The sequence below is a fragment of the Polypterus senegalus genome, chromosome 1 (assembly GCF_016835505.1).
Source record: "Polypterus senegalus isolate Bchr_013 chromosome 1, ASM1683550v1, whole genome shotgun sequence".
NCBI lineage: Eukaryota > Metazoa > Chordata > Cladistia > Polypteriformes > Polypteridae > Polypterus > Polypterus senegalus.
This window is the reverse complement of record NC_053154.1, coordinates 127438728-127466141: the sequence shown is the minus strand read 5'-3', so window position 1 is coordinate 127466141 and position 27414 is coordinate 127438728. Positions and strand designations below refer to the sequence as shown.

At 35.8% G+C, this 27414-nt stretch overlaps 1 protein-coding gene across 1 annotated transcript; it reads left to right on the top strand.

Moving 5' to 3' along the window:
- The first annotated feature begins 2299 nt into the window (after positions 1-2299).
- LOC120535897 (extracellular calcium-sensing receptor-like) lies at positions 2300-22862 on the top strand. Its single transcript, XM_039764103.1, has 7 exons — positions 2300-2350; positions 5220-5440; positions 7408-7699; positions 9619-10455; positions 11020-11247; positions 15413-15536; positions 21958-22862. The coding sequence occupies exons 1-7, from the start codon at positions 2300-2302 to the stop codon at positions 22860-22862; spliced, it is 2658 nt and encodes an 885-aa protein (XP_039620037.1).
- Positions 22863-27414: the final 4552 nt, after the last annotated feature.

Here is a 27414-nt window from a genome sequence, read left to right as displayed (position 1 = left end):
TTAGCATATAGAATTGTTGCATCAGAGCTCCAGTTTCTTTCAGGTTCAGTTTCTTACTTGATCTCTTTCTGTGTGGAGTTTACACCTTCTCTGTGTCTTTGGTGGTTTTTCTAGTGATTGGCATTTTCTTCCACAGGCCAAAGTAGTTCAGCTCAAACTGAATAGTATAATTAACTTGACTTAGTACCAGTGATGGTGGGTGTGTGCTTAAGTGTGCCATGTGATGAACTGCTGTCTGGTCCAGGTAGGGCTCAGTTCTGCTGAGATTCCAACTACTGGTGACCCTATAACGGAAAAGTGGGTTCTATACATCAATATTTGTATACATACATATTACATTTACTTGCTTAGCCGATGCTTTAATCCAAAATGAATTATGAAAGAGGTCAACATGATCAAGTAAACATCAGTTTCGGGGCAGTTTTGATTCAAGTGCTACAGGAACAAGGTTACAAAACAGATCATCGCAAGTGAAGCCAAACAGAACAGAACAGAACTAGTTAATCTTTAATTAGTTACAAGAACTATCATAAAAGCCATTGTCAATTTAACAGATATTCATAGAACATGAGAGTCTTGAAACACTTATTAAATACAGTTGGAAAGTCAGCAGTTTGGATGGATGTGGCAGCTTGCTCCACCAGTTTGGAGATACACAACAAAAGAGTCTAGACTGAGGTTTGATGCCATATAAAGGTGGTATTGCCACCTCCATTTATTAGCAGATATTATTGGGCGAGAAGGAGCATAAAACTACATGAGTGCCTCCTTATGCATAGGGGTAACCCATTGACTACTCTGTAGGTAAGCATCAAGGATGCAAACTTAATTCATGATGTTACTGGGAGTAAGTGGTTGAATATGAGATAGGCCAATGCATTTTAAATCTCCGGCAGTGGTTTGGTTGCACATGCCAATAAGTACTCCTGCAAGCTGAGTACTGTAGTAGTCAGGACTACTGCCTGGAATAGAAATTGTGCTGTCTGCTCCATCAGATATGGTCTGATCTTATTATGCCAAATGAATCCGCATGAACAAGAGACAGTCATGGTGAGTGAAGGATACCTGTTGGGGGGGTGTTTGTGTATGTCTGTGTTTGCAGCCTGAAGTTTTCATTTCTGCTTTGGGGCTTGAAGCCATTTAGGCAACCCATGGATTGATTTTTTTTTTTTTAAGAGTAGTCTTCATTATTTTCATAAATCACATTGGTTACTTATGTACAAGATGATTTACCACTTTGTCCATTGAACAGATTTGGAAATTTATGAACATTCATTTATGTTTCTCCTTCTGAGGTGCAGATATCTTTTAACAAAGGCCTTTCATGGATTACTCTATGCCAGAATAACATGTTAATAGATCTTTAATTTGAGTGTTCTCTTTTTATACCACTTTTCTGGTGACATATCATCATTGGTGCAAGTACCTTAATACAATATGAAACATAGTTTTTCTCTTGGCCTCAGAAGCAATACTAGATGTTCTCATTTCCCTAAACTCTGTGAGATAAACCAAGCCAGGATCCTCCCAGAGAATAGCCAGTGGCCAATAAATTTAGTCAGAGGAGCATGCCTTATAAGTGCTTCTCTTTAATTGCTTCATCACACATAAACGCACCCTCTGCAAGAGAGGCTTCGCTACTTCTAACAGTGTCTCTCTCCCAGGTATATGTGGCCCCACCAGAATCATCATTCCAAATATACTACTGGTAAGGAACAGCTCAGTGATTAGCACTGTTTCTTCACAGCTATAACAGCTTGGGTTCAGGACCCAACATGGCAATTGTCCCTGTGAAATTGGGATGTTCTTCCTGGCTCTTTGTCGGTTTTCACTGAAAACCTCAGTTTCCTTTCATATACAAAATACATGCAGATTAGTTTGATTGGTTATTCTTATTTTATTCAATATAAGTGAGGATAAGGTTGAGTGTTTTCAAGAGTGTACCCTGGTGTTATATCCATGGCTGTTTAGTGTGTTAAACTTGATGTTACAAGGATAAGCTACAGCCATGACTCTGTATTATATGCTTACCAGTTCAGCCTATCGCGGACATGGGAGAAGATGCAGTAGAAATAAAGTTTTAATTTGTGTGTTTTAGTGCTCCTTCCCAGGTTGACATGGTAACAGCAAAACATTTTACTGGCACTTGAGCACAGGGTTGCTCAAAGGCTGTCTGGAGGCCTACAGACACCCTAAGACCGAGGGCTTGAACTAACCAGTGCCAAAGCAGGTGTATGAAGCCAGTTTTTGAGCATGCTCATGGTTTCCAAAAGTTCAAGTGCTGAGGCATGCTTCTATAATGGCTGCTGGAGAAAAGGAGAAAATGCTAGTTATAAGTTTAGGAAAGCAGGTTAGAGTGATGGAGGGCTCAATTTCCGAGCAACCAGCAGAAAAAGTTCACAGGTGTGGTAGGGGATGAAATAAAAATGTGTGAAAGATCACAGTATGCACTTACCAGAGGCTGAACCAGTAGCCATTGTGTCACCAAGGCAGAAGGGTACATGTGCATGCAAGTGCTGGGAGGTTAAATAGGGGTGGACTATGCCTAAGCAGGGGTTGACATCCAGTACATCTCTTGGTGTAATGGTTTAATGGGGGACGTGGGCAACGTAAGTAGGGATTGCATAGACCAAAGGGTTTGCAGTATAAAACTATGGTCTGAACCAGGAGTTGTCAGTTAACCAGGTCTTTGGGCCTACTTTCCAGCACGCCTGCGGTACTCATTAATTTATACTTGTAGTAAAGATACGTCTTGATCCTCGTACATAGTAGTTGTAAAGACCAGATTAATTTCCTGTAATAGTCTAGGTAAGAGGAATTTGTGTTTCAGGGTGCTCAATTTCTTTTTCTACTTTAGTGTCATTATGCTTAACTTTTTTTACTTTTTGATTTTGATTATTTTTCAGTCTGTCCTTCATGAGCTGTCATTTTGTTGGAAGAAAGAGAAAAAAGAGTCTTCTGTTGTTTCTCAGCACTTTCGTTTTGGAGCCACTATGAATATTGTATATATTTTTCTCATTTTATTAGTGTTTTGCCCTGGACTTTATAAATATTTTTACAAGACATTTGTTTTTTAAATACAGTAGATTTGGCACAATTAGAATAAAACACAATCCTGCTTTTGAATAATCTTTGGTCTGTGTCTCATTTCACTCATCCCCTGGTCATTCAGTTACGTCAATTGGCACCCAGAGTCCTATATCCAACAACAGTGGTATTGCACAGGGAGCCACATATCTATATTGTTAAATTAATTTACTGTGATCATTATGTACTTTAAATTGAAGGTAATCTAATTTTAAAATAAATCTAATATTCAAAATGAGAATTAGAATAGGTAATCCCTGTGCTGATTAATATTAATAAAAAGATACAGCCATTAATAATGTTGCAACTAATATTTCATATGGGAGTAATACAAACTCAATTATATGCCTATTTTTTTGCAAACATGTTAGTCGATAAGATCAAATAGGACTTCATGAAACACATGAACTATTTTTGCCCAATATTAGTGAAACATCCATCCATCCATCCATTATCCAACCCGCTATATCCTAACACAGGGTCACGGGGGTCTGCTGGAGCCAATTCCAGCCAACACAGGGCGCAAGGCAGGAAACAAACCCCGGGCAGAGCGCCAGCCCACCGCAGATAAGTGAAACAGTAAATTTTATTTGACACATTTTGGAACTAAAACTTCCTGTAATTTGTGATATAAACAATTCTCAGTTTTGAAATACATTGCCATAATTTTAATATGGAAAAAAAGAATGTTTTGCCAGTATGGAAATTAATTAAGAAACAGAAATCAGTGATTGGGACTTAGAGTAGCAAAATACATTTAAACAAAATCTAACTAAGTGATAGCATTTCAAGAAATAATAATAATACTATTATTTAGAAACAGTTCAGCATTTTGGAAAATGAATGCCAGTGTTAATGTGAATTATCAAAAAGTTAATTGTAAAAAACAGGCATATTATCTATTTGCAGTCATCTCAATTATTCAATTTTAAACAATTATATGTGATTTCCCTGATGACTGCAGCAGAACAAGCAGCTGTCGAGATGCTTTAATCATTTTGAGCATTTTTTTTAGTAACCTAAATGACACTCATCTCATATCCCTGGTGTCAGTCTGACATGTTTACAGATAGAGGTCTTTGAGGTGAACAATTTAAATTCATGTTGCATATTTCTTTCAAAGTTTAATGTTTGAAATAAAAGTCTGTTTTATATTCATGGTAAATTGTATATATGTGACTATGAAAGGCCACACAAACAGTGATATGAATTGGTTTCAACATCTGTGCAAAAAGTTCCAAAAATAAAAAAAGTATTGCTAAACATTTCAGGAATTTAATTATTAAAATATATAGTGTCTGTTGAATATCCTGACCTTACATAAATATGTAGGCTCAGAATACAGTAACTTGCACTCATCTAGTCCCATTCAGTGGTCTGTCTTTCAGACCCAGTCTCGTATACAGGTTATTTCTACAAAGTCAGGGGTTAAATAAAAAGCGCAGGCTTCTTATAGGATGCTACCACCTGGCAGCACCAGCAACATGCAACCTCAAGGGCCTTCCTATCATCAGTCAATTGATCAGAATCCCCAAATTTAATATCTGTCTGAAATTCAAACATATAGAGGGATCTAATGATAATCTTATTTTAGTCTTATGCATTTCCTTATATTTATTTTCTTCTGTTATCACACTCTACTGCACCTATTGTGGTCACAAAGAATGGTGTATGACAATGAACGATTTCGAACAAAAAAAAAAAGTGACAAACTTGTCAGACAATCCTAAGTGTTATGGATTTAGCATAATCAATTTGCTGAGTTTCTAAAGCTTAATTGTTCTTTCAAGGCAGCTAAATGTGTTTGAAGATGAATTGTTGTTTACAATGTGCTTCCCATAAGGTTGGTATCTGTTAAGTCAATTAAGTGTCCCAAATGAGAAATGAAAAAGAATTTTCTGTTGCTTCTTGGTTCATGGATAATTAACTTTATTCCTCTAGGAATTCTGCAAATTACTTACACGTTCTTGCATGCATGAGGCAAAAGTAAATAACTTAAACTAGCAGTTTCACCAAAGGATTATAATAGATTATAAAAAGGAATTTTATATCATCTGTAAAGCAATGTTTCTCTCTCTTCCTCCCTCTCTCTCTTTCTCTCTATCTCTGTCGCATTCTTTATTTTTTTTCAGATGGCAGTGCACCTGTACTTGTGGCTTACTTTACATTTACTTTTTCACACATCTGTATATCAAGCTGATGAGTCTGATTGCAGTCTATATGAATATCCAGTTTTGCCAAGACTGTTCAAAAAAGGTGACCTTATGTTGGGAGGGTTATTCCCTGTTCACTTCAGGTCAGCTGTTCCTGAACGGTCTTTGAAAGATAAGGTTAAGCCTCTTAAATGTGAAGGGTAAGTAGAATTCCTGAACACTGATGCTTACCGATCATTCCAATTGATTTCTGTTCTTTACATTATCCAACCGAATATTTAACAATAGTATGGTGGTGGGTGTTGAGTATTTTTTGTTAAATAAATCTATCTATCTATCTATCTATCTATCTATCTATCTATCTATCTATCTATCTATCTATCTATCTATCTGCCTGTGTGGCAGTATAAAATTATTAAAAAGAAAGGTTCATTTTTTCATTTCGTATTGAACTGCTAAATTAATTACAGGAAGATTTGTCCAAATTTGTAACACATTCCTGCTTGCATTAGCCAAAACATTAATGAATGCTGTGCATACCTTTAAAATATTGTAAGAGGACTTTGCTGCAGACACCATAATGAATGCAAAAGGGAATGCTGAGTCAATTTTGTTTTCTTCTTGTTTGCCAATGTGGCTGTCAAATGTTCCTGTCTGTCTGTATATCATTTTAATCCGCCTGTTTTTTATGTCATTGAGTTTTTGGAACTATTGTGAGTGAAGGTTATAAAGATTTTTATGGATGTAAGATTAATGTTTGCTATTAAAAATAACATTATAATGTAAATAATGTAAAATGGGTGGATCTTTAACATAGCTCCAATGTCCTGGATCTGAATATTGAGCTCGAGCAATGTCTTTGTGGATTTTGCATGGTCTGTTCATGTTTTCTTTTTTCCAGGTAGGGTAGGTTTGCTAGGGTAATTGCCAACTCTCAATTATGATGGTATAGATTTGTGTATAATTGTGTCCCGTTATGAACTGATTCTGCATCCAACAGGTTAGAAAATTTAAGTAAGAATGGAGTTCAGATGAAATTTTATAACCAATAGCAAGAAGTTTAATATTTATTACTTTATTTTTCCAAACATACTCTTCTCATTACTGAATCACAAGATGCTGGAACCAGTTCCAGCAAAATAATGCCTAAGGGAAGAAAAAGTCCTGGACTGAAGCATACATACATACTCTGTCACACCAGACCAGTTCAGAGTTGCCAATTAACCGTATCTGCATGGTTTCCACATGTGGATGGAATCAGAAGAACAAACTGTAAAACGTGAGACTGGGCTGGAAACAGAACACGGAACACCTCTTATTAAAAGTACATAAACATTTAATAACACTCCTGTTCCCTTCTTTGTTATTGTGTTATTTCAAATTTAATTGTTTTTTTTTTAAATACCATTGAGAAGAAATCTTACCATTCATTGATTTATTTTAAAAGCCTTCTAATTGCTATGCAGGGGTGCCTATTTGATGGGAATTTTGTGATGTTTTAAACTTCCAAGTAGCAGAACATAATTACCATGGGTTATAAAACTGTTTAGGCGACATGCTTTTTTATGATATCAAGGAACCTTTTTAATGTAATTGTTTAAATGGTAGGTAAAGCAAAACAAAGAGTGTTTTTCTACTATTAGAAGACAGATGTGGAGCAGGTCACACTTAGCAGGGCTGTGAACAGTAAGTCGACTGGCTCACTGATGCTGCTGATGAGCCGTGTTATTTTTTCCAGGTGAATGGTAGTCAAAGCATTCATGAACGTACACAGTCCTTCCAACGTAAATTTTGTTTAAACTAAAGATCTGCATTTTTTTCTTCGTAGCTCTTATGAGTTACTTCATTGGGAAAGTAATCAGAACTAATGGAAAAATGGTTTATACAAGTGGGCAGTTTCTGTTGGCAATGTTTCAGCGGTCACCATGCTTTTGGGTAGGATTTTCTGCCTTTAGGTTTATTGAGTTTTATTATTCTCTTATCCTTAGCCTGTGCTTTTCATTCAGCGAATAACAGTGTTAATACTTAGACGGTGGAAAACATGTGGCCACAATTTAGGTTGTTGAAGGCGTGGAGGGTTTTTTTAATTACTTTTAAGGAAAGCATGCATTAATCAAAAGAAAAGTGATGACTTCACTTTACTGTCTAAATCTTCTTTCATGTACAGCTTTGATTTCAGAGCCTTCCGTTGGTTACAGTCAATGATATTTGCAATTGAAGAAATAAACAACAATACCAATATTTTACCAAATATCACTTTGGGATACAGTATTTTTGATACTTGCTCCACTCACATCAATGCACTTGGCTCGGCCATCACACTGGCGACAGGAGATGAAAAAAAGGTGTCTGGTCCCACCTGTGGAAATGCTCCACATGTTCCTGTTATTATAGGGGATGCCAGTTCAACATCTTCAATGGTAATTGCCAGAACTCTGGGAGTTTTCAGAATTCCTATGGTAAGGTTCTTTATTTCGGAGATCTGAATAGCTAGTCACTACATGGTAACAGTTTGCTAAATTTGTGTTGAATGGAAAGTTGCCAATTTTATGTAACCAGGCAACCACATGCTTTGAAACAAACCTGTGCCCTGTATTGCTTATCTTAGTTCCAGAAAGGGCAAGCTAATTCTCCTTAGTGTGTATATATAAAGCTGTGGGTTTCGGGGTGGAGGGGTAGAGAGAATTAAGTGACAAGAGCATGAATTTTTACTCCCAAAAGATCTGCCTGTTCCTTGAAAAATGGCTAGGCTCCTTGTATTAGATCTTAAACCTGAATGAGATTTGTATGTTATGTGCTTTGAAAATCATTGAAAGAGTTACATTTTACAACTGAAAGCTTTCTAAATGTGTGACTAAAATGTATTTAACTTATTTCAGCTCTGTCGTTCAATAATCTTAAGCATACTGTTTTAATGTTAAATAGCCGCCTTCTAAATCAAAACATAGGAAATGTATTCAAGGGCAAGTCTGGAAAATCAGTCTTTTTATATACAATGCACATTTCATCTTTTATAATAAGTAGCTATATTTCAGTGTGGAACTTGACAATCACACCACAGGTAATACATTTGGAGCACTTTATTGTGCTATTACAGACATAAATGAAGTGGGTTTTTCTCCAATTCATGAATTTATTCACTAAATAATGTCGAAAGAACATAATTTAGCCTCAAAGAAAATGAACACTGATCATTGTACAGGGCCTAATATTGTAAAAATGAGCAGGATGAGCAGACTGGAAAATGAATGGAATGATAGATGAAAATAAAGTTATTAATCTAAAATCTGTTTTAGTTTTGCAGTCAGTTGCTTAAGAAAGGCATTACTATGGTAGCTGTTATGGTTCATTTAATTTGAAATTTAGTTGCACATCGTGTTAGTAAAACACTTGGATGGAAACAATAGCAGAAAAATTTAAATCAAGGCAATCACTGTGTTGATAACAAATTAAGTCAAGCCTTAAACCAAGCATACCCCTTATCTGTTCAACTTTTAATCATTGCACAGAGACGCATCCTCCATTAAACAATATGATTTGCCTGCTTCACATAATTTTATTGGTTGTAATTTACTTCCATTATAAATGCTGGTAGAGATCATAATTTAATTAAGTATCTCCGCAATTCTGTGAAAGTTCTATTACTACCATACATCAGTGTAGCCATTTTGAAAGGTTTTGTATGCACAGAATCTGTTCTGCACTGCATGGTGAAGGTGCACAAGTTAAAGAAATGCAACCTGCTGAAGTTAATTTGAAGTACACAGCTTGATCCTTGGATGAGTGGTCCACTGTTTGTGTGGTGTTATTCAAAGATGCTGTCTGTCTCTTTTCCAAATGACATTGCAACACCACGAACTAGAGCATCATCTCTTATAGTCCTGTTAGTTTGATGCAGCTCCAGGATCAATTTCCACGCCCAGTGTTTATGTTTACTGGGAGTACTGTTCAGTAACAGCGGCTTCATTCAATACAGAATTATTCAATACCGAGGTATGTTCAACCAACACCAGAGCTAGAAGATGATGAGTTAGACAACACAAATGTGCATGGTGTTCTTTACATGCTAATAAACATAACAGTCAGAAGCATATTATAGTATGTTAGCATTTATTGATACATTTGTAAGTGTTGTGGCCATTTCTGCCAAATCAATTTGCTTAGTCATGCAGCTATTTCCTTTGAAAAACTTAATCAATGGATGAAAGGATATTTTTTCCTGATTTTTAAATATACACCTAAACAAAAAATACTGTTTAAGTTAATTAAAAGCAATAGAATACAAAATATTGAAGCTATAACAAATAGTTGATAGATTCTTCTTACTTATTTATTATAAGTATATACTATAAATGAACCCTTTTATTCAAATTTTTAGGTGAGTTATTTTGCATCCTGTGCATGCCTCAGCAACAAAAATGAATTTCCTTCATTTTTTCGCACAGTTCCAAGTGACAATTTTCAAGCTAAAGCAATGGCAGGACTTTTGAAACAATTTGGTTGGACATGGGTGGGACTCATATCTGGTGATGATGACTACGGTAAATTCGGCATCCAGATTTTCAAAGAGGAAATCCAACATTTTGATGTCTGCATTGCTTTTTTTGAAATCATACCAAAGATGTACTCTAAACAGAAAATCATGAATATTGTTGAAACTATTAAACATTCTAGTGCTAAAGTAATTGTTACTTTTGCAATTGAAGCAGATGCATATTCCCTACTTCAAGAGATTGTACATCAGAATATAAGTGACAAGCAATGGATTGCAACTGAAGCATGGATAACATCATCTCTAGTATCATCTCAAGAAAACCATCAGTTCTTGGCTGGAACAATAGGTTTTGCAATTCGTAAAGCAGAGATTGTGGGATTAAAGGAATTTCTCTGTAGAATTCATCCTGATGTGAATGCATCTGATCCATTCATTATTGAATTTTGGGAAGCACTGTTTGGATGCACTTTGCAAGTATCATCAGATGATACTTCCCTAGTTACATCTTTAGGTTCAAAATCAATGTGCACAGGTTTGGAAAACCTGAATGATATCAGAAGTATTTATAATGATGTATCACAATTAAGAGCAACATACAATGTATATAAAGCTGTTTATGCCATAGCCTATTCTTTCCATAATATGCTCTTTTGCAAACCTGGGACTTCCTTCTTTAAGAATGGAGACTGTCCAGATATTTTTAACTTACAGTCTTGGCAGGTATGTTTAAATAAAGCATGTCCTTGACTTAAATATATAAATATTTCATCAATCAGAGATCTGTAGCTGACCAATATCCCGTCTAGGTTTGACTTCAGGTCTGTGCTGGATGTTGATGGGATGAGCTCCAGGTCTGGCAAAATAAAACTGGTTTACAAAATATTTTGGCAGGTGAACTCAGCTACTGCAAGCATAATAGCACAGTTTTGAACACTGCAGGCTTATAATACTTTGTTAAGGTTGTGTTTACCTTAAATTTTGTATATACAGTAATGTACAGTATACACCTATATATATATATATATATATATATATATATATATATATATATATATATATATATATATATATATATATAGGTTTCTGCCTAGCAGCAGTTGTTAATAAAATATGGTCCACATCTCCGCAACCCTAAAATAGGAAGGAGCATGCTTTAAAAAAGACTAATAATATTTTCAGGTGCTATAATGCCATTGAAATTACACATTTTCAAAAAAAAGGAATTCAGAATCATTTGTATGTTTTTTTCTCATTGATATTTTTTATCATTTCAATTTTCTAAAGCTCACTCATTATCTGAAAGAAGTAAAATTTAAAAGTCCAGTGGGCGAATTTTTCTCTTTTGATAACAATGCTGATCCCATTGCAGCATATGATATTATTAACTGGCAGAGAAATGCAGATGGATCCATTGCATTTGTTAAAGTTGGGCAATTTGATGCAACATGGAATTCTGGAAATGAATTTGAAATCAATGAAGAGAAAATAGTGTGGGCAGAAGGTCAAACCAAGGTAAGCCTGTAAGCTTGTTTGAGCCCGGCCAATACTTGGATGGTCTATGAAAAGCTCAGGTTGCTGCTGGAAGAGGTGTTGGTGAGGCCATCAGGGGACACTTACAGTTTTGTCTATGTGTCTATCCCAATGCTCCAGTGAAGTGATGGAGAGACTGTGCTGCTTAAAAAAATTGGCACTGTCCTTTGGATGAAACATAAAACCAAGGTCCTGACTCTGTGTCGTCATAAAAAATACCTGGGCATTGTTTGAAAAGTGGAGAGTGTTCCTCTGATGGCCTGGCTAAATCTCCCATCAAGATCTCATTCATTCTGTCCCCTTATCATCCCTTGTCTTTTACTAGATAAATATCTCTCCCACCCCTTCACCACCTAATAGGCAATTTTGGGATTATGTGCTCAAAAATGCCGGCTATTGCATGATCCATATGGGTGCTACAAATTGGTGATGGTTCATGTAGATCCGCACTGTCCATGTAAAGCAATTTGAGGACCTAAAAATGCTATTTAAATGTTATTATTATTATTATTATTATTATTATTATTATTAATAATAATAATATTATTAATATATCAGGGTACGTGCTACCTCTTGAGTACAATGTGTTTCTGATTTGGCAGTACCCCTATAGATCAAACCACCTTGGCCAGATTATGATATTTTGTCTCCTTGATAATACTGACAGTAGCTATGTAAATGAATATTGTCCATTCATCCATCCATATTGAAACCCCTTTTTCCACAGGGAACTGTGGGAAGCAGGACACACAAAACAACATACAAATGCATGAACATGGCCAGAAAATTCACAGAATATATAGAGAGAAACTTTGTCATTGTTTCAGTCACAGTCTCATTTCCTTTCAAAAAGGAAAGAAATAGTGTAAATTATTTTTTAAAGGGCAAATATCTTTCTTGGGCAACTTTCATGTCAGTTCTTTATTAGTTTTATTTCAAACAATATTAAAACAATTTTAATACTGTGGCCACCAGGGGGACACCCAGAGCCTCGATCATCAGACACAACTCGGCCAAACACAATAGAATAAGTCCCTTCTAAGGTTAAATCAGTCCAGTCCAGCCCAATAATATCATGCACTGTTGGTCACCTACCATCTTTTTTCACTACTCCTTCACTGGTGCTGTCCACCTTCTCCTGACCCTGACTTCTTGCCAGTCTTTGTAAGGTTATCTGTCCTGTTTTGTGTTGGGGATCACATGTCTAGTGTTTAGACACAACACTATTTACTTGTGCAGATCCCTGACACAGAAGGCTAGAAATTCTGCTGACTATGTCACCTGAGGTCAAATAAGACAATGCAGTTTCCCACAGATAAATGTTGGGGGGTCAACCCAGTCATACCTGATTAATTCAGTCACAAAAACATAACAAAAAAGAGACATTATGCACATAAGTACAAAACAATAAACAGAAAAAGATAAATTAGGAAAGCCTTCTGGCTGAATTAACGAGTCTATCAAGAGATAGGGAGCTCTATTCTACAGTGCAGTATATTGAGAATTGACCACTTCCTTTCAGCAGCATTGGGATTTATGGGTGGGAAACTGGTATTGATGGAGTCAATTGCCCTCACAGGGGGTTTTCTCTGTGTTGCGGAGGAAAGAAAAGATGAGAAGGTTAACATAAGCCACCTCTCGAGTTCTGGTGGTAGTACCTGCTTCACATGAGTCCAGAGGGTGATCCACAGGCATGACAATACATAATGATGATAGATATTGACCTTGCTGAGCAATAATAGAATATCAGAGGGAATTTTTGTAGAGGCGACACTACACTAAACAGTAGGTGCTGACACAGAAAGAGATCTGTTGACATCAACAAGAGCCACACCACTCACAGTGTTCAGAGACAGGCTTTGTGCAGTTCTCCATTTAGCTCATGCTGTAAGAGCTGGCCTCTGAGCTGAAGACTGTTGGTTTGTGAGGATATCTATGAACTAAAAGAAATCTACAATGCTTGATCTCAAAACTTTATAAGATTCAAAAAGTGGTAGTCACACTCAACAGTCAAAAAAGAAAAAAAAAATACCGTAATGACATAAAATGTGCTACTGAGACGTCACAGTTTTAAAGTATGAGAAGGATGTAAAAAAATAAATGCAGCATATAATGAACAAAATCCATGAATATCACACTAACCTGAGGAAAGAATGTAAAATCAGTAGTCCTACAATGAGCAGACAAAGACTTACTTTACTCAGCTCACTCTTTGTATCCTGTGAGCAGCTGCCTTTGTAAACTATAATAGATAAAAATCAATACAATGCTATAACCACCCAATATAAACCAAAAAATATACATGCCCAAAAATAATAAAATTTACATGTAAATGCACAGGTAGTGAAGCTTTCAGCTGTAACAGATAATACCTGGAATAAACAACACATAGGCAACATCTTTTAAAAATATGAGAGCATCTTAGCCATACTCTAATTTCTTATTATATAGTGGAAGAATATGGGCACTGAAACCATGTAACAAGGCCTGGATGCCACAGTGGTTGCATGTTTTTGTTCAAACTCAGTAGCGTAATTAGAAAACAATCCTATAACAACGTCAATGACAGGTCTTATTTAATACCAAGACTTGTTAGTGTTATAATTGGACAATGAAAAGTCATTGTTAAATTGTAGATTGATTTGAAGTATTTTATAAAAAGCAAATGTACATGATGAATACATACAACTGTAAATGGAGACAAGCTAGATGGAGAATTGCTGGTTCCTTCGCCATTTGCATCTTATTGTTAATAAAGAGCAATTAAAATCTGTGAACACAGCTGTTTAAGACTACAATAAGCAATTAATGGTTTAAAATCTTAACAAGTCAAGACATCTAAATGAAGCAGAAAAATGTCACTTGAACAATAAGTACTTTATCAGCATTAAATGACATCATCATGAAGCAACTGGGTTGGAACAAAAACCTGCAATTATGTCTGAGGTTTGGGGGTACTGATACACCCCCTAGAGGTCACAATCTGCTTTCTACAATGTTTAGTTTTACCATCTCTTTTTGTCAACTTTGACTCATCTTTTGCTTTGTTGCTGTGCACCAGTTCACATTTATGCAAGTATTGACTCCTACCCTCTTTTGTCAAAATCACATCACAAATGGTTATACATTCAAAGAGGCAAATTAAAAACAGAATCACACTGGAGTCTGAGGATATGCATGCTGTTTTTTGTCTGTAAGTCCTCAGGTAATTGAGTGAGTTTTCCTCTCAACATGTTTGTTTGGAAAGACTTATTACTTTACGGTAACTAATGAAATTCTGTAATCAAATAAGAGATCCATTCATACAAATTTGAAAATTTAATATAAAAGAAGGAATTACAAATTGTTAAGGCTAATATTCCAGGTACAGCAGAAATATCCCCAAAAGAGTAGGCATATTAAATCTAGTAAAAAAATATGATTTATGACTTGTTATGCTGCTAACTTTATAACATAGTGGGTACCTATGATTTCCCCTTATGCATAGATGAGAAGGACATTTAAAAAATGAGATTTGAGTGATCTACTCCTTAAAGTGTTCAGTAAATGCCAATGAAAGTTAAATATAATGTGAAAATACTTGTAAAATTTAAGTTTAATTAAAAAAAAAAAGTTGTGCATTAGCAAACATAGTAAATACCTTTATTGGTCCTTACTGTTGTTCTGATATAAATGAAGGGGTGGATTTAAACTGTAATCATTTATTGTTGCCTCGTGCCAGTAGGTATGTTAGTGATTTTGCCAGTCACTTGCATGAATAAATGGCGGCCAGGGCATAAGATGGTTTGTAAATCGCATATGGTGAGAAGAAGCATATTCGGTACTTAAAGGCAAAACAGCAAGGACTACAAGAAACATAACATTTGTGTAGAGGAGTGTGGTATACTGGGTTAGTATGAGAAAAAACAAGAACTGTTTTGCACTATGAATGTAAAATGGTGGAAGTTACTTGGATAATTTTCACTTAAATATTGGTTTGGGTAGTAATTTTAAAGTAAAATATGAACATATAACTCAGCAGGGGATTCATAATTATCCTTGAATTTTTATTGGATGCACATAGAGCAGTAAATTATCTCTGTTCAATACAGTATATAGTACCAGATATTTATGAGGAACTACTTTAAATATACTGTATTTCCAACAGGTTCCAAAGTCCATGTGCTCTGAAAGCTGTTCACCAGGCACAAGGAAAGCAGCCAGAGAAGGACAGCCTATCTGCTGTTTTGACTGTCTCCCATGTGCTGATGGAGAAATAAGCAATACTACAGGTACAATGGAAATAATAATTCATAATAATAATTCACCAGTGATGTTATTATCATTATTACTATATCTTGTGCAGCCCACAATGGATGTCTTCATAATGTACAGTATTTTATTCCCAGGAGACTAGGCTTGGGACAGTTAACATGTTAATTTTTGTATTGTAATGTTGCCTGTATACAGAATCTCTGAACCCCACAGTGAAAGAAATTATGGGATAACCTGTATATTTTCACATATGTATGGGATACTTTCATGTATGTACGAGATGTTACTACGTACGTATGAGATACTTTCATATATATACACGATACTTTCATGTATGTATGAGATAAAGTTAGATTTAAAAAATTAAAAAAGTGCCCTTTAGGGCTTCCTAATTACCAGAGAATTAAATTAGTGTACCTGCATTGGACTAGTAAACTTCACATGTAATCAATATGTGAAATATGAATTTCTTTTATAATTTGTGAAAATAAGAAGCTGTGAGCTAGTAAGTAGATATGAGTAGTTAGCTAACTCATGTCATTTTCTTTTACTACACATTAGTGCAAGGGTTAGCTCTGCTGCTTTGTGGATCCAACAACATGGGCTGGAATGTACAGCCTACTTTTATAAACGTGCCAATATGCATTTCTGTGCAATGTACAGTAACTGTGTGAGTAAAACATAAAACTGTTAAGCAATTTGTCCTGTTTTCAGATAATGATGTATAGTCGCACACAATGGTGTATGATGCTCATCTGAATGTATGTGGTGCACACGCAATATTAGCTGGTGCGACCTTAAAGTACCTGGTGCACATGATATGGTAAGTAATGGGCACGAGACAGTAAGTGGTGAGCACAAGATAGTATGAGCTGGACACAAAATAATAAGTGGTGTGCACCAGATAGTAAGTGGTGAGCAAATTGTACACAGCAAATTATTTCCCAGAAAAAAAAATACACCCTCAGGGGCACTGTACATGTGTGCAGTTTGATAACTGTGAACATAATGTACTGTACGTACCTTAGCCATCCTACACTCCTTAAAAGCCCACCCGTCTCCTTTTTATATCACCGCACTACAAGAGATGGAAGTGACGTCAACCTGAAGCATGGTATATTAAAGTCATAATTAGTTAGCCCTGAACCATACTTTTATAATTTTTTTAAATCTAACTTTGTCTTGTACATAAGTGAAAGTATCTCGTACGTACATGAAAACATCTCATAGGGATGTAAAAGTATCCCATATGTACGTGAAAACATGGCAGTCCTGTTTGCAAAGGTAAAATTTATGCTCTCTTTTTTAATTCCTTTTATTTCATGTTTTGGTAAGAAGATTGAATCAAAGTCATTTAACATAAGTGCTAAATAAGTTATCTTTGAGTGGCACTAAAAACAAAATACATCTCTAGTACCTCTGTATTTAACTGGCCAGTCTACTAGCCAGTTTATAGTGCTGACTAGTATAATGACAAAATGATATGAAATAGAAGTGTAATGATTATCCCTGTCCATGTTCACGTTTGTAGTATTTTTGCTAATTTAGGCAAAGAATGCAACATAACAATCCAAGTTATGTACGTACGGTGTAGCTGCGTCTACCCAAAATTAGCAAAGTTCTGCAGCTTCAGAATGCTTCATGGGATTCTGTCAAGAGCTTGACACGTTGAAATGATTCCACAGACAAAATATCTTTGTTTGAAAAATTTTAGCAAAAATTTAAGGTAAAACAGTTCACACAAAAATAGAGAAAAAATTGATACAGTGAAGAAAGGAAAAGATCTTATTTAAGAAAAGTTCCGTTTAAAGCTTATATATCTTGTTTCATTCTTTAAGTTTGCTTACAGTTGAACCATTCCTAAACATTCAGAAAACTGTTTGCTTATCCCATTTTCATACTGTAAACGGGTCTTTCAGTCCCTGCTATTACTGGGATCTATTCTAAACAACAACTGACTCAATTAACACACTGTACTGTAGAGATAGCAAGAACGTTCTATCTCATATTAATTTACAGGAGGTAAAAGACTATATGATATTCTAATAGTTATTCTTCCATAGGAGTCAAGCAAACACTATATGAATTTAACTTTAAGCATTAACTTTCCAAGATTGGCTCTTACATACACTATGGTGTCAGTTTTTAAGCGATATACTGTAGCAGCAACGGAGATCTTTTTTAGCATGCCAGGAGCAAAGGTGTAGGCAAAGCTTTGTTTTCCAACTCTTTTTCTGCGGTGGCACACTTTTTGCAACCCAAAAATCCCAAGACAGTATGATTCTACCAACCACAAAAGCATTAAATCTATGCACATGCACTGTCTGAAGGGACAGAACAGCGGTGGCAACAAAAGCAGCTGGGAGATTGCCGTTCGCAGACACAACACATAGTGAGCATTTTGGATGTATTTCCCACTAATAGGCCTCATTTCAAACAATAATGAATCCATAGGTAGACAAGAGGTGGAAAATCTGTCATTGTGGTGTAGCCATAATAATTTGGCCCTTAACATTCAAAAAAATTCAGTAGATGATCATAGATTTCAGGAAGCAATCACCTGCTAAACTATCACTTCCTATAAATATCTCAGCCATTGTAATGACAGAATCATTTAAGGTTCTGGGCACTGTGCTGTCACAAAACCTTAAGTGGAACTATAACATCACATACATTATTAAGAAAGCCAATCAGAGAATGTTCTTTTTGTGTCATCTTAGGAAATTTAATTGCCCTTAAGCAATATTGGTCCAATTCCATACAGCCATTATCGAGTCCATTCTGATCTCATGTAATACTGTCTGGTTTGGTGCTGCCTCTGTTCAGACTGAGGCCAATCTGCAGTGAATCATCAGAGCCTGTGAAAGGATCAAGGGCTGTAACTTACCACACTTTGAAGGCTTATACAGGTCCAGGATAAGGAAGAGGGCCACACAGATCATTGCTGATCTGACTCATCCAGGGCATCACCTGCTCCAAAGACTTCCATCTGGCAAACATTTTTGTGCAGTGAAAGCTAAAACATCATGTCACCTAACAGTTGTTTTCCACGTGCAGTTACTCTTATTCTTACTAATCAGGTCTGAGCCTCTACTCAGTATCTATGTGTACTTGCACACTAAACTGCCTAGACATTTTTATTTTACTGAGTCTTTATTTTCTGGCATTACCCTTGTATGCTGCATCATATTTTATCACTTTATGTTTTATCTTCTTATATTTATTTTTTGTATTCTGTGTTGTTCTTGTGTGTTACACCAATACTATCAAGACAAATTCCTTGTATACAATAGTGTACCTGATTCTGATTATGAAAAGTAGTAAAACTGTCACACTTTATTTTTTTCTTAATAGGTTTACAATAAATTGGCAAACTGAATATGGCATATTTAAATTACCACAAGGTCAATGCCATGCTTTAACTGCTAAAATTCACAATTTAAACTAGCTTTCCTTAAACAAAAAAATACACAAACATCCAAAAAAAAAAAATCTAAATAATAATCTAGGGTCTTATATGTTATTTAAAATATAACCATTCATAAAAAAGCTGCACATCATCCTTACTTTGCATTTATTATGTTAATTTAATAACACAATTGCTGTAATGTTTTCTGCCAGTTATTGCTAGTAAAGTAAATTAAATATATGCATTTTCATGTGTGCAAATATTTTATTGAATTAGCAATTTTCAGTTTAGCCCACTAAATAAATCCAGTTTCTTTCATGTGTAGATGCCAACATGGTAAGTTTAATTCTTTTTTTCACTTTTATATTTTCCTACATTTTTTAGCCAGCCATCATATGTCAAACCTGCTTAATTCAGTTTGGAGTGAGATGAAAGGCAGGAACCATCCTGGGACTGGGTTAGAATCCATCAAAGGATACTGTGACACACAATCCCCTTCACATTGAGCTCATTTAGAGCTGCCAATTAATGTATAACACATTCTTTTGTAAATGTTCAGAAAAACTAGAACACCTGAAGAACATAAACATGCAGACATGTAAAAAATATACTAACTCCTAATAAAAGACAAGTGTCCGGGCTGGTATTCAGATCCAAGATCTGTGAGACAGCTATGTTAAGCACAGCAACACAATACTTATTCTTGTATATTTTTAATTATATTAAAGCATTTGGCCTTCATTTTTCTTAAAATGACAAAGTAAATTCATATGACATACTAATCTGTTATTTACCATCTTTTGGAATGGACACTTTTATTTTTGTTTTTTCAGATTCATTTCTTTTATTCTGTTAGTTATTCCTTTCGTTTTACGATTTGTACAAAAAGTGCATTTTACCTTTATAAAAACAAAACTTAAATTAAAGGATAAGTTTGGTATATTTCAAGTTAAAGTTATTTCTTCACAAACATGGTATATATGCATTTGCCATGCAAAATTGTGCTCTAAAGTTAAGCTTTTTCTATAAATTCAAATATTTCTTGCTTGCACTAGTGCTTTATATTATAGCTTATGGGGCACAGAGGAGAAGCTTAAAAACTTATCAAATACAAGCCAAGACTTTTGTTGAGTATTGATCTGTCATTTTTCTAATATGGCACAAGGCAGGAACAAACCCTGGATAGGGTGCTAGTCCATTGCAGGGCAAATACACAAACACACACACACACATCCACCCCAACCATACTCGAGGACCAATTTAGGATCGCCATTTACCTAACCTGCATGTTTTTGGACTGTGGGGGGAAACCCACATGGGCATGGGGAGAACATGTAAACTCCACACAAGAAGGACTCCTGGTCTCCTAACTATGAGGCAGCACTGCTACCACTGCACCACCCAAGCATTGATCCGCATCTTGCAATTGCAAACACATTGTAAAGTAATCTATATGTGTCATTTTCATACAAAAACACCAATATTGTGAGATTTAGATGCTTTAAAAGAAGACCAGCCATCCATGATAGCTCAGCACTTAGTTTTCTTGCAGAGCAACCTTTCACCACACTGTGGGGTGGTTTATCTCACTAAAGACCATATCACAGTAAACTTTTCATGCCACATGGTTGTTTTTGTTTTGATTTACCTCCACAAGTGAATATAAAACATATCTTTACCACAAGAACATAGTACCAGGAAAAGGCAAAAAAAATATTATTTCCATGTCTTTTTTGTTGTCATAGACATGCATCAGAAGCATAGAAAGTGTGGATTGAAACTGAGCAGCTCTCTTGGCTTGAAAAACTGATGTATTTGGTTGTTGTTAAACTTTCCCTTTGTGCTCCAGACCCTCCATTGTAAAGTGCCAGCACAGGCGATTTTTTTTTAAATTTTACTTCTAGAAAGTGCTTAATGTTTGAACATAATTTTGCACAGCAAATGCATATATGCCATGTTTTTGAGGAAATTACTTCAACTTGAAAAATGCAAAACTTATACTTTAAGTTTAAGTAGGGGTGTAGGCTAAGCAATTTATTTGCATTAAAGTGAAATCTGAAGATTTTTTGCCTCTTCCAAATAAAGACTCTGCATATGTAATTATGTCTACCATTATTTTTTAGGCATCATTTAAATGTTTGTATAGTAAACACGCCTCCCACTTTTTGTTAATTCTCCATAATTATAATGTGGAAATTTAGTATAAATTGCTAAGTATGGATGTTATTTACAGAAAAGAGCTTCACAATTTCTATATTTAACAAAGCCAGCTTTAAATTCTTAATCTGATTAATTGTTTGGTCTTTTTATTTTGCAAGACTGATTTTAAAATATCAAATACTGTATGTAGAACAACAAAATATGTATATAATATTGTTTCAGGATACTGTAAAAATATAATGGCTGATATAAACAATGTCATGTGCCTTAATGTGCAAATGTCCACCAGTGTAGTTTATTTAAAACTAAAAGTTTGATTGAAAATTGCATAATGGAAGAATTTCTTATACTCTAAAAATAACAGCAATTGTAGAGCTTTCTGTAACAGTATTTTAATTGTGCTCTATTCCATCCATCCACTTTCTAATTCACTTTTATAATTGCAGGGCACCAGTGCCTCTCCTGACCAGTCCATAGACCGGAAAACACTCGACCACAGGACACACACTCATATCTATCTATCTATCTATCTATCTATCTATCTATCTATCTATCTATCTATCTATCTATCTATCTATCTATCTATCTACTCATAACTAATCCTGCCACTCTTATAATAATTTAGGCATCTTTGAACAAGTATGCAGAATAAATCAGATTTACAGAATGTGTAAATTCACAATGATAAGAAAAAGTATCATATTGTAACACAGTAAAAACAACATTCTCCAAACTGCTTAATCCATTTCTAGTCATAGGAAACAGGAGTCTCTCCAGTGGCACTGGGCACAAGGCAGGTAACAGCCCAGAATGGGTTGGCCAGCGCATTGCAGGATTGAAATAATGTTGTTTATTTTCTTATTTCACAGATTCACTGGAATGTCTCAAATGTCCAGAGGATTACTGGTCAAACACTCACAAAACAAATTGTATTTTGAAAGAAATTGAATATCTCTCATATGGAGAAACCATGGGAGTTGTTCTAACCATAATGTCAATTTCTGGCGCCAGCATTACACTCTTTGTCATCACTGTATTTCTTTATTACAAAGACACCGCAATTGTAAAAGCTAATAACTCTGAGTTAAGTTTCCTGCTTTTATTTTCCCTAACTCTGTGCTTCCTGTGCTCACTTACCTTTATTGGCCAACCGTTATCTTGGTCATGCATGCTGCGTCACACAGCTTTTGGCATCAGTTTTGTTCTTTGCATTTCATGTGTTCTGGGCAAAACAATTGTGGTTTTAATGGCCTTTCGAGCTACACTTCCTGGCAAAAATATTATGAAATATTTTGGCCCCCTTCAGCAACGTGTAGGCATTTTTTTATGTACGTTGGTGCAGATTTTAATCTGTATGCTGTGGTTAATCTTGTCTCCACCATTTCCCACAAAAACAAGTCACTACAGTGGCCGAGTCATTTTAGAATGTAATGTGGGCTCTGTTTTTGGATTTTACAGTGTTCTAGGTTACATTGGCTTCTTGGCCTGTATGTGCTTTTTCTTGGCATTTTTAGGTAGGAAGCTTCCTGATAATTTTAATGAAGCAAAGTTCATCACCTTCAGTATGTTAATATTTTGTGCAGTTTGGATAACTTTTATACCGGCTTATGTGAGCTCCCCAGGAAAATACACTGTAGCTGTGGAAATATTTGCTATTTGGTCTTCTAGCTTTAGCCTTCTTGTGTGTATATTTGCTCCCAAGTGCTATATTATCTTAGTGAGACCAGAAAAGAACACAAAAAAGCACTTAATGGGAAAACCTGCTGCCAGCTAATAAGAAATTGGAGATAAACTGATACATGCTTTATTATTATCTCAGCTGTAGACATGGTATCATTTTACTGCTGTATATATATATATTCTTCAAGAGATGTTACCACTATTAAATTTATTATTGTAGCTTGCTTTATTTGCTTACTGCTTTGCAAAGTCAGTTTTGTTTGAATTATAATCATTATTATTATTATTTTTGCTGGCACACACTGTTGTTAGCACTGCTGGCTCAAAGATTCAAGACACTGATTTTGAATCCGGGCCAGTCACTGGCTGTGTGATGTTTGTATGTTCTCACTGTGTCTGAATGAGTTTTCTCTAGTTATGCCAGTTTTCTCCCATTGGGGAAGGAAATGATTTTTTTGTTGTTGTTGTTGTAGTTATTGACTGATGACTTTAAATTAACCCAGTGTGAGTAAGTGTCCCTGCAATTGAATGGTATCCTGTTTGTTTCCTGCATAGTGTTAAATGTTCGTAGATGGGCTCTGATTGTTCACAATGATGAATTAGAATAAATTGGCTCAGAAATGGGCATATTATTATTATTATTATTATTATTATTGACACTATAATATAATAATAATAATAATAATAATTTAATGACCTCTTATGCACAGCCATCAGCAGTGTGTCTGTCTACAGAGAGAGTATCAACCTTGTCGAGAGGTTTACTTAGCTCGGTAGTGACCTTCATATCTTTGGTGCCTCTTCCTATGAAGTCAGTAGACAGATTAAGAGACCATGGGGGGTCATGAGGTCACTGAAAAGGGGTGTGTGGCGCTCCCGATATCCATGCAAAAGGATGAAGGTCCAAATCCTTAGAGTCCTGGTGCTCCCTGTCTTGCTATATGGTTGCGAGGCATGGATGCTATCCAGTGACCTGAGATGAAGGCTGGACTCCTTTAGTACTGTGTCTCTTGATCCTTGGGTACCACTGGTTTGACTTTGTTTCGAATGAGCGGTTGCCCATTGAGTCCCGAGTGAGGCACATTACCTGCATTATGAGAAAGCGTCAGTTACGGCACTACGGCCATGTGTCGCGTTTCTCCAAGGGTGATCCGGCTTCTAAGATCCTCATTGTTGGGGACCAGTGGCTGGACCAGGCCAAGGGGTCACCCACGTAACACCTGGCTATGGAAAATAGAGGGTCATTTCCAGATAGTGGAACTGGACCATGTGTTTTCCTAGGGGGTTGGCAACCAGGATCCCGAGCTGTTTTGTCATGTGGTGGGTGTGGCAACGTGCTGTATCAGTGCATGCTCGCCAACCTAACTACAATGTCACAGGGATCTGATGGAGCCAATCCCAGCCAACACAACGCACAAGGCAGGAAACAAACCCTGGACAGGGCACCAGCCCACCGCAAGCGTTAGTTGTTATTTATGGTAATTTTTAGCCATTATGTGACATGGAGTGCGAGCTGAGTAATCTGGACATTAACTGCAAATCACAAACCATGCTGAAGAATGAAGACGCCCCATCTTACATAACAGATGTAGACAGATACTGCCAGGTTAGATGACAGTGTGCCCTACTTTGTGCCACCTTACTATTTTCTCCTATTTAAATAAGTCAGATAGGCACTGTGGCATTTTGATTTCTTCTGAAATTTTAGGTTAACTGGTATCTTTAAATAGGCTTGGTGTGGCTAAAGTCATGTGTGTGTGTGTGTGTGTGTGTGTGTCTAAGTGTTACTCTACCCTGAGATACACTGATGTCATATCCAGGTCTGGTTTCTATCTCTTGCCCACAAATGGGAATAGATCTATTTGACAAAGAAAGAAAGAAAGAAAGAAAGAAAGAAAGAAAGAAAGAAAGAAAGAAAGAAAGAAAGAAAGAAAAATGTGGAGCATCTAAAATAAAATGAAAAAAATATATAAAGGCTAACATTTTTAGTCATTGCAAAATGTTTAGGCGTAAGTTACTTGTTGGAGAACAGCTGGACACTCCATATCAGTATGGTTCAGTGAGAGAAGACACAAAGATCATTATAAAGTGGAAGGCTTCTCAAGATCTTAAGCACAGCAAACACAGTTGTTAAATCCACGCTACATAAAACTGAGCCACAGTTTCTCTCTTGATAAGAATATTATGCCTCAGGGTCTGACGGTATTTTGCTTCTTTGAAGTGTGGCATGTCAACCTGCTATTCTTCACTCTGTGCCAGGCAAGCACACAGTGGGCTGCTAGTTCAGGAGCGTGACTGTTTTTAAGGATTCATTTTCTGAACATATAAGAGGGTCATGGAGAGCTGGCAGCCTCTATTAGGCACAGCGTATGAATGGTAGGAGCCAGCTCTCAATAAGGTGCCTGTGTAGTCAGTCCATCACAAAACACAATCTCAAACACACAGATACACACAGTCAATAAATTGAGAAACATAAATTAATGGACATGCCTTTTGGATGTGGAAAAAACCTGGAGCACAAAAAACCTTGCCTGAATATGGGCAGGCCAAGCAAGATTCAGACAGAGAGTGACACAGTTGTCAAGTTTCTGAAGGTGTGTGACTGAAGTGCTAACCACTGTGGAACCATCAATTCTGGTCCCCTCTTATCATTTGCAGTTTCTCGGTGTTACTTAAATGAGATCATTTTCTTTCAGTTCTCTTCTTATAAATTATTTATATTCTATTATTATAAATATGGAAGTTTTTTATTTTTGAATAATTATATTGAATTATGAAGTTTCATAGATAATACTTATACATGTTATTTTTATAACTTTCTATTAGTCATGGATGACATGGTGGTGCAGTGGTAGGGCTGCTTTGCATGCTCTCTCCGTGTCTGTGTGGGTTTCCCCTGGTTGCTCTGTTTTCCTCCCACTGTCCAAAGACATGCAGGTTAGGTGACTTGGTTACACTAAATTGGCCTTAATGTGTGTTTGGTGTGTGTGTGTGTGTCTGCCCTGTAATGGCCTGGTGCCTTGTCCAGGGTTTACTTCTGCTTTGTGCCCTATGCTAGCTGGGATAGGCTTCAGTTTCTCTGCACCCCTGGTCTCAAATTAATTACATGACTGTTGCTCATGGTCACTATACTATACTATAACAAGAAATTATTTTAAAAGAATTTTAGCATTTCAATATTTTTTATTTATTGAAAAATAGTGATGTCATTTTTGCCATCTTAGCTATTTTCATTTCTTTATACATTTTTATACATCTTACACTTTCATAAATGTTTAGAGTCACAGTGACCACAGCCTATCCTGGCAGCATCTGGAGCAAGGCAAGAATCATCCCTGGATAGGGCACTGGCATATCACACTTCAAAAGAAATGATTAGGGCCAAATATAAAATCCATATAGTTAGTAACACTAGAAAGCCACAGTCAACCCTGGATTCTATTTACACATTTGTGAGCTGGGAGCTATAATGTGTCAAATAGGAACCGTTTAAACAGAAGAAGTGATTTGTGAAGAGTTCTTTAGCCAAAAGTACTGCACATTATAGCAATGTCTAAGTCAAGGCCACTCAGCCTTATGTGTCCTGAACGCATAGTGCAATTGGTAGCAATAAAGGTAATATAATTCAGAAAATAAGCTATGAAAAGAGATTATTTTCAAAAGGAGAACAATAAAGAGCCCACTTGCTTGGAAAATGGCAAAAAAAGTCATGCAATTGGATATTGAGTTCATCTTATCTGAAATTAAAATATATACTTTGGAATAAAATGCAGAAAACTGATCACACTTGTAATAAGATCATAGATAAAGCCACATATTAAAAAAACAATTATACCTGCAGTTTTCTTCGCCGTGACCTACACTGAAAAATATGTAAAGTCGGACTTTCACATGAAAGCTAGCTGTGCATTTCGAAAGCTTGTATATATTATGGAAGTGAAACAAAGAAAAATAGTAAACAAATAAGTTAATAAATGTTGCTCAAGTGGGGCTGAATTTTGTTTTGTTAGGATTTGTCTTTTTTGCTGAGTTTCTTCTTTAACTTTCTGCGTTTTTTCTATTTGACTATGAAGTGATTTGTTGTATAAATGTGACTTGATTGTATGCAGAGCAATAAAAAATAAAAAAATAAATCTTGATCTTTGGGTTATGATTTCACCCAGCATAAAAACTTCTTTTGTACTTTTCTAAAAACTCCAGCCAGCTTTCTTTATGATTTGCTCCCACATCAAGCCAGTGAAATTCAATAATAAATCTCTATGTGAAATAAGTTACTAAAGGTCTAAAATAATTCTAACTTATAAAATGCTGTAATTGTAGGGATGATTGTTTTCCTTTAATAAAAATGATGTTGTTTTTAAATGAAAATTATGTCAATGTTTATCCATTGTGGTATTTTCTTTCAACTAGGGAAAATATAATTAAAAATAAAGAGTCATCGAGACACTTCAAAAGCTGGATGTTGTAAAATATCATAACGACTCCAAATATATTGTGGTGTTCAGCTTAAAAAAATTGCAATATTTGTGAGTTGAGTAGTAAATAAACACATAAACTAGAGAAGAAGAGCAGAGGTCACACTTTTTGAAAACACCTCATTTCAATACAGAAATGTGTAAACATTGGTTCATTTCTGTTTAAAGACT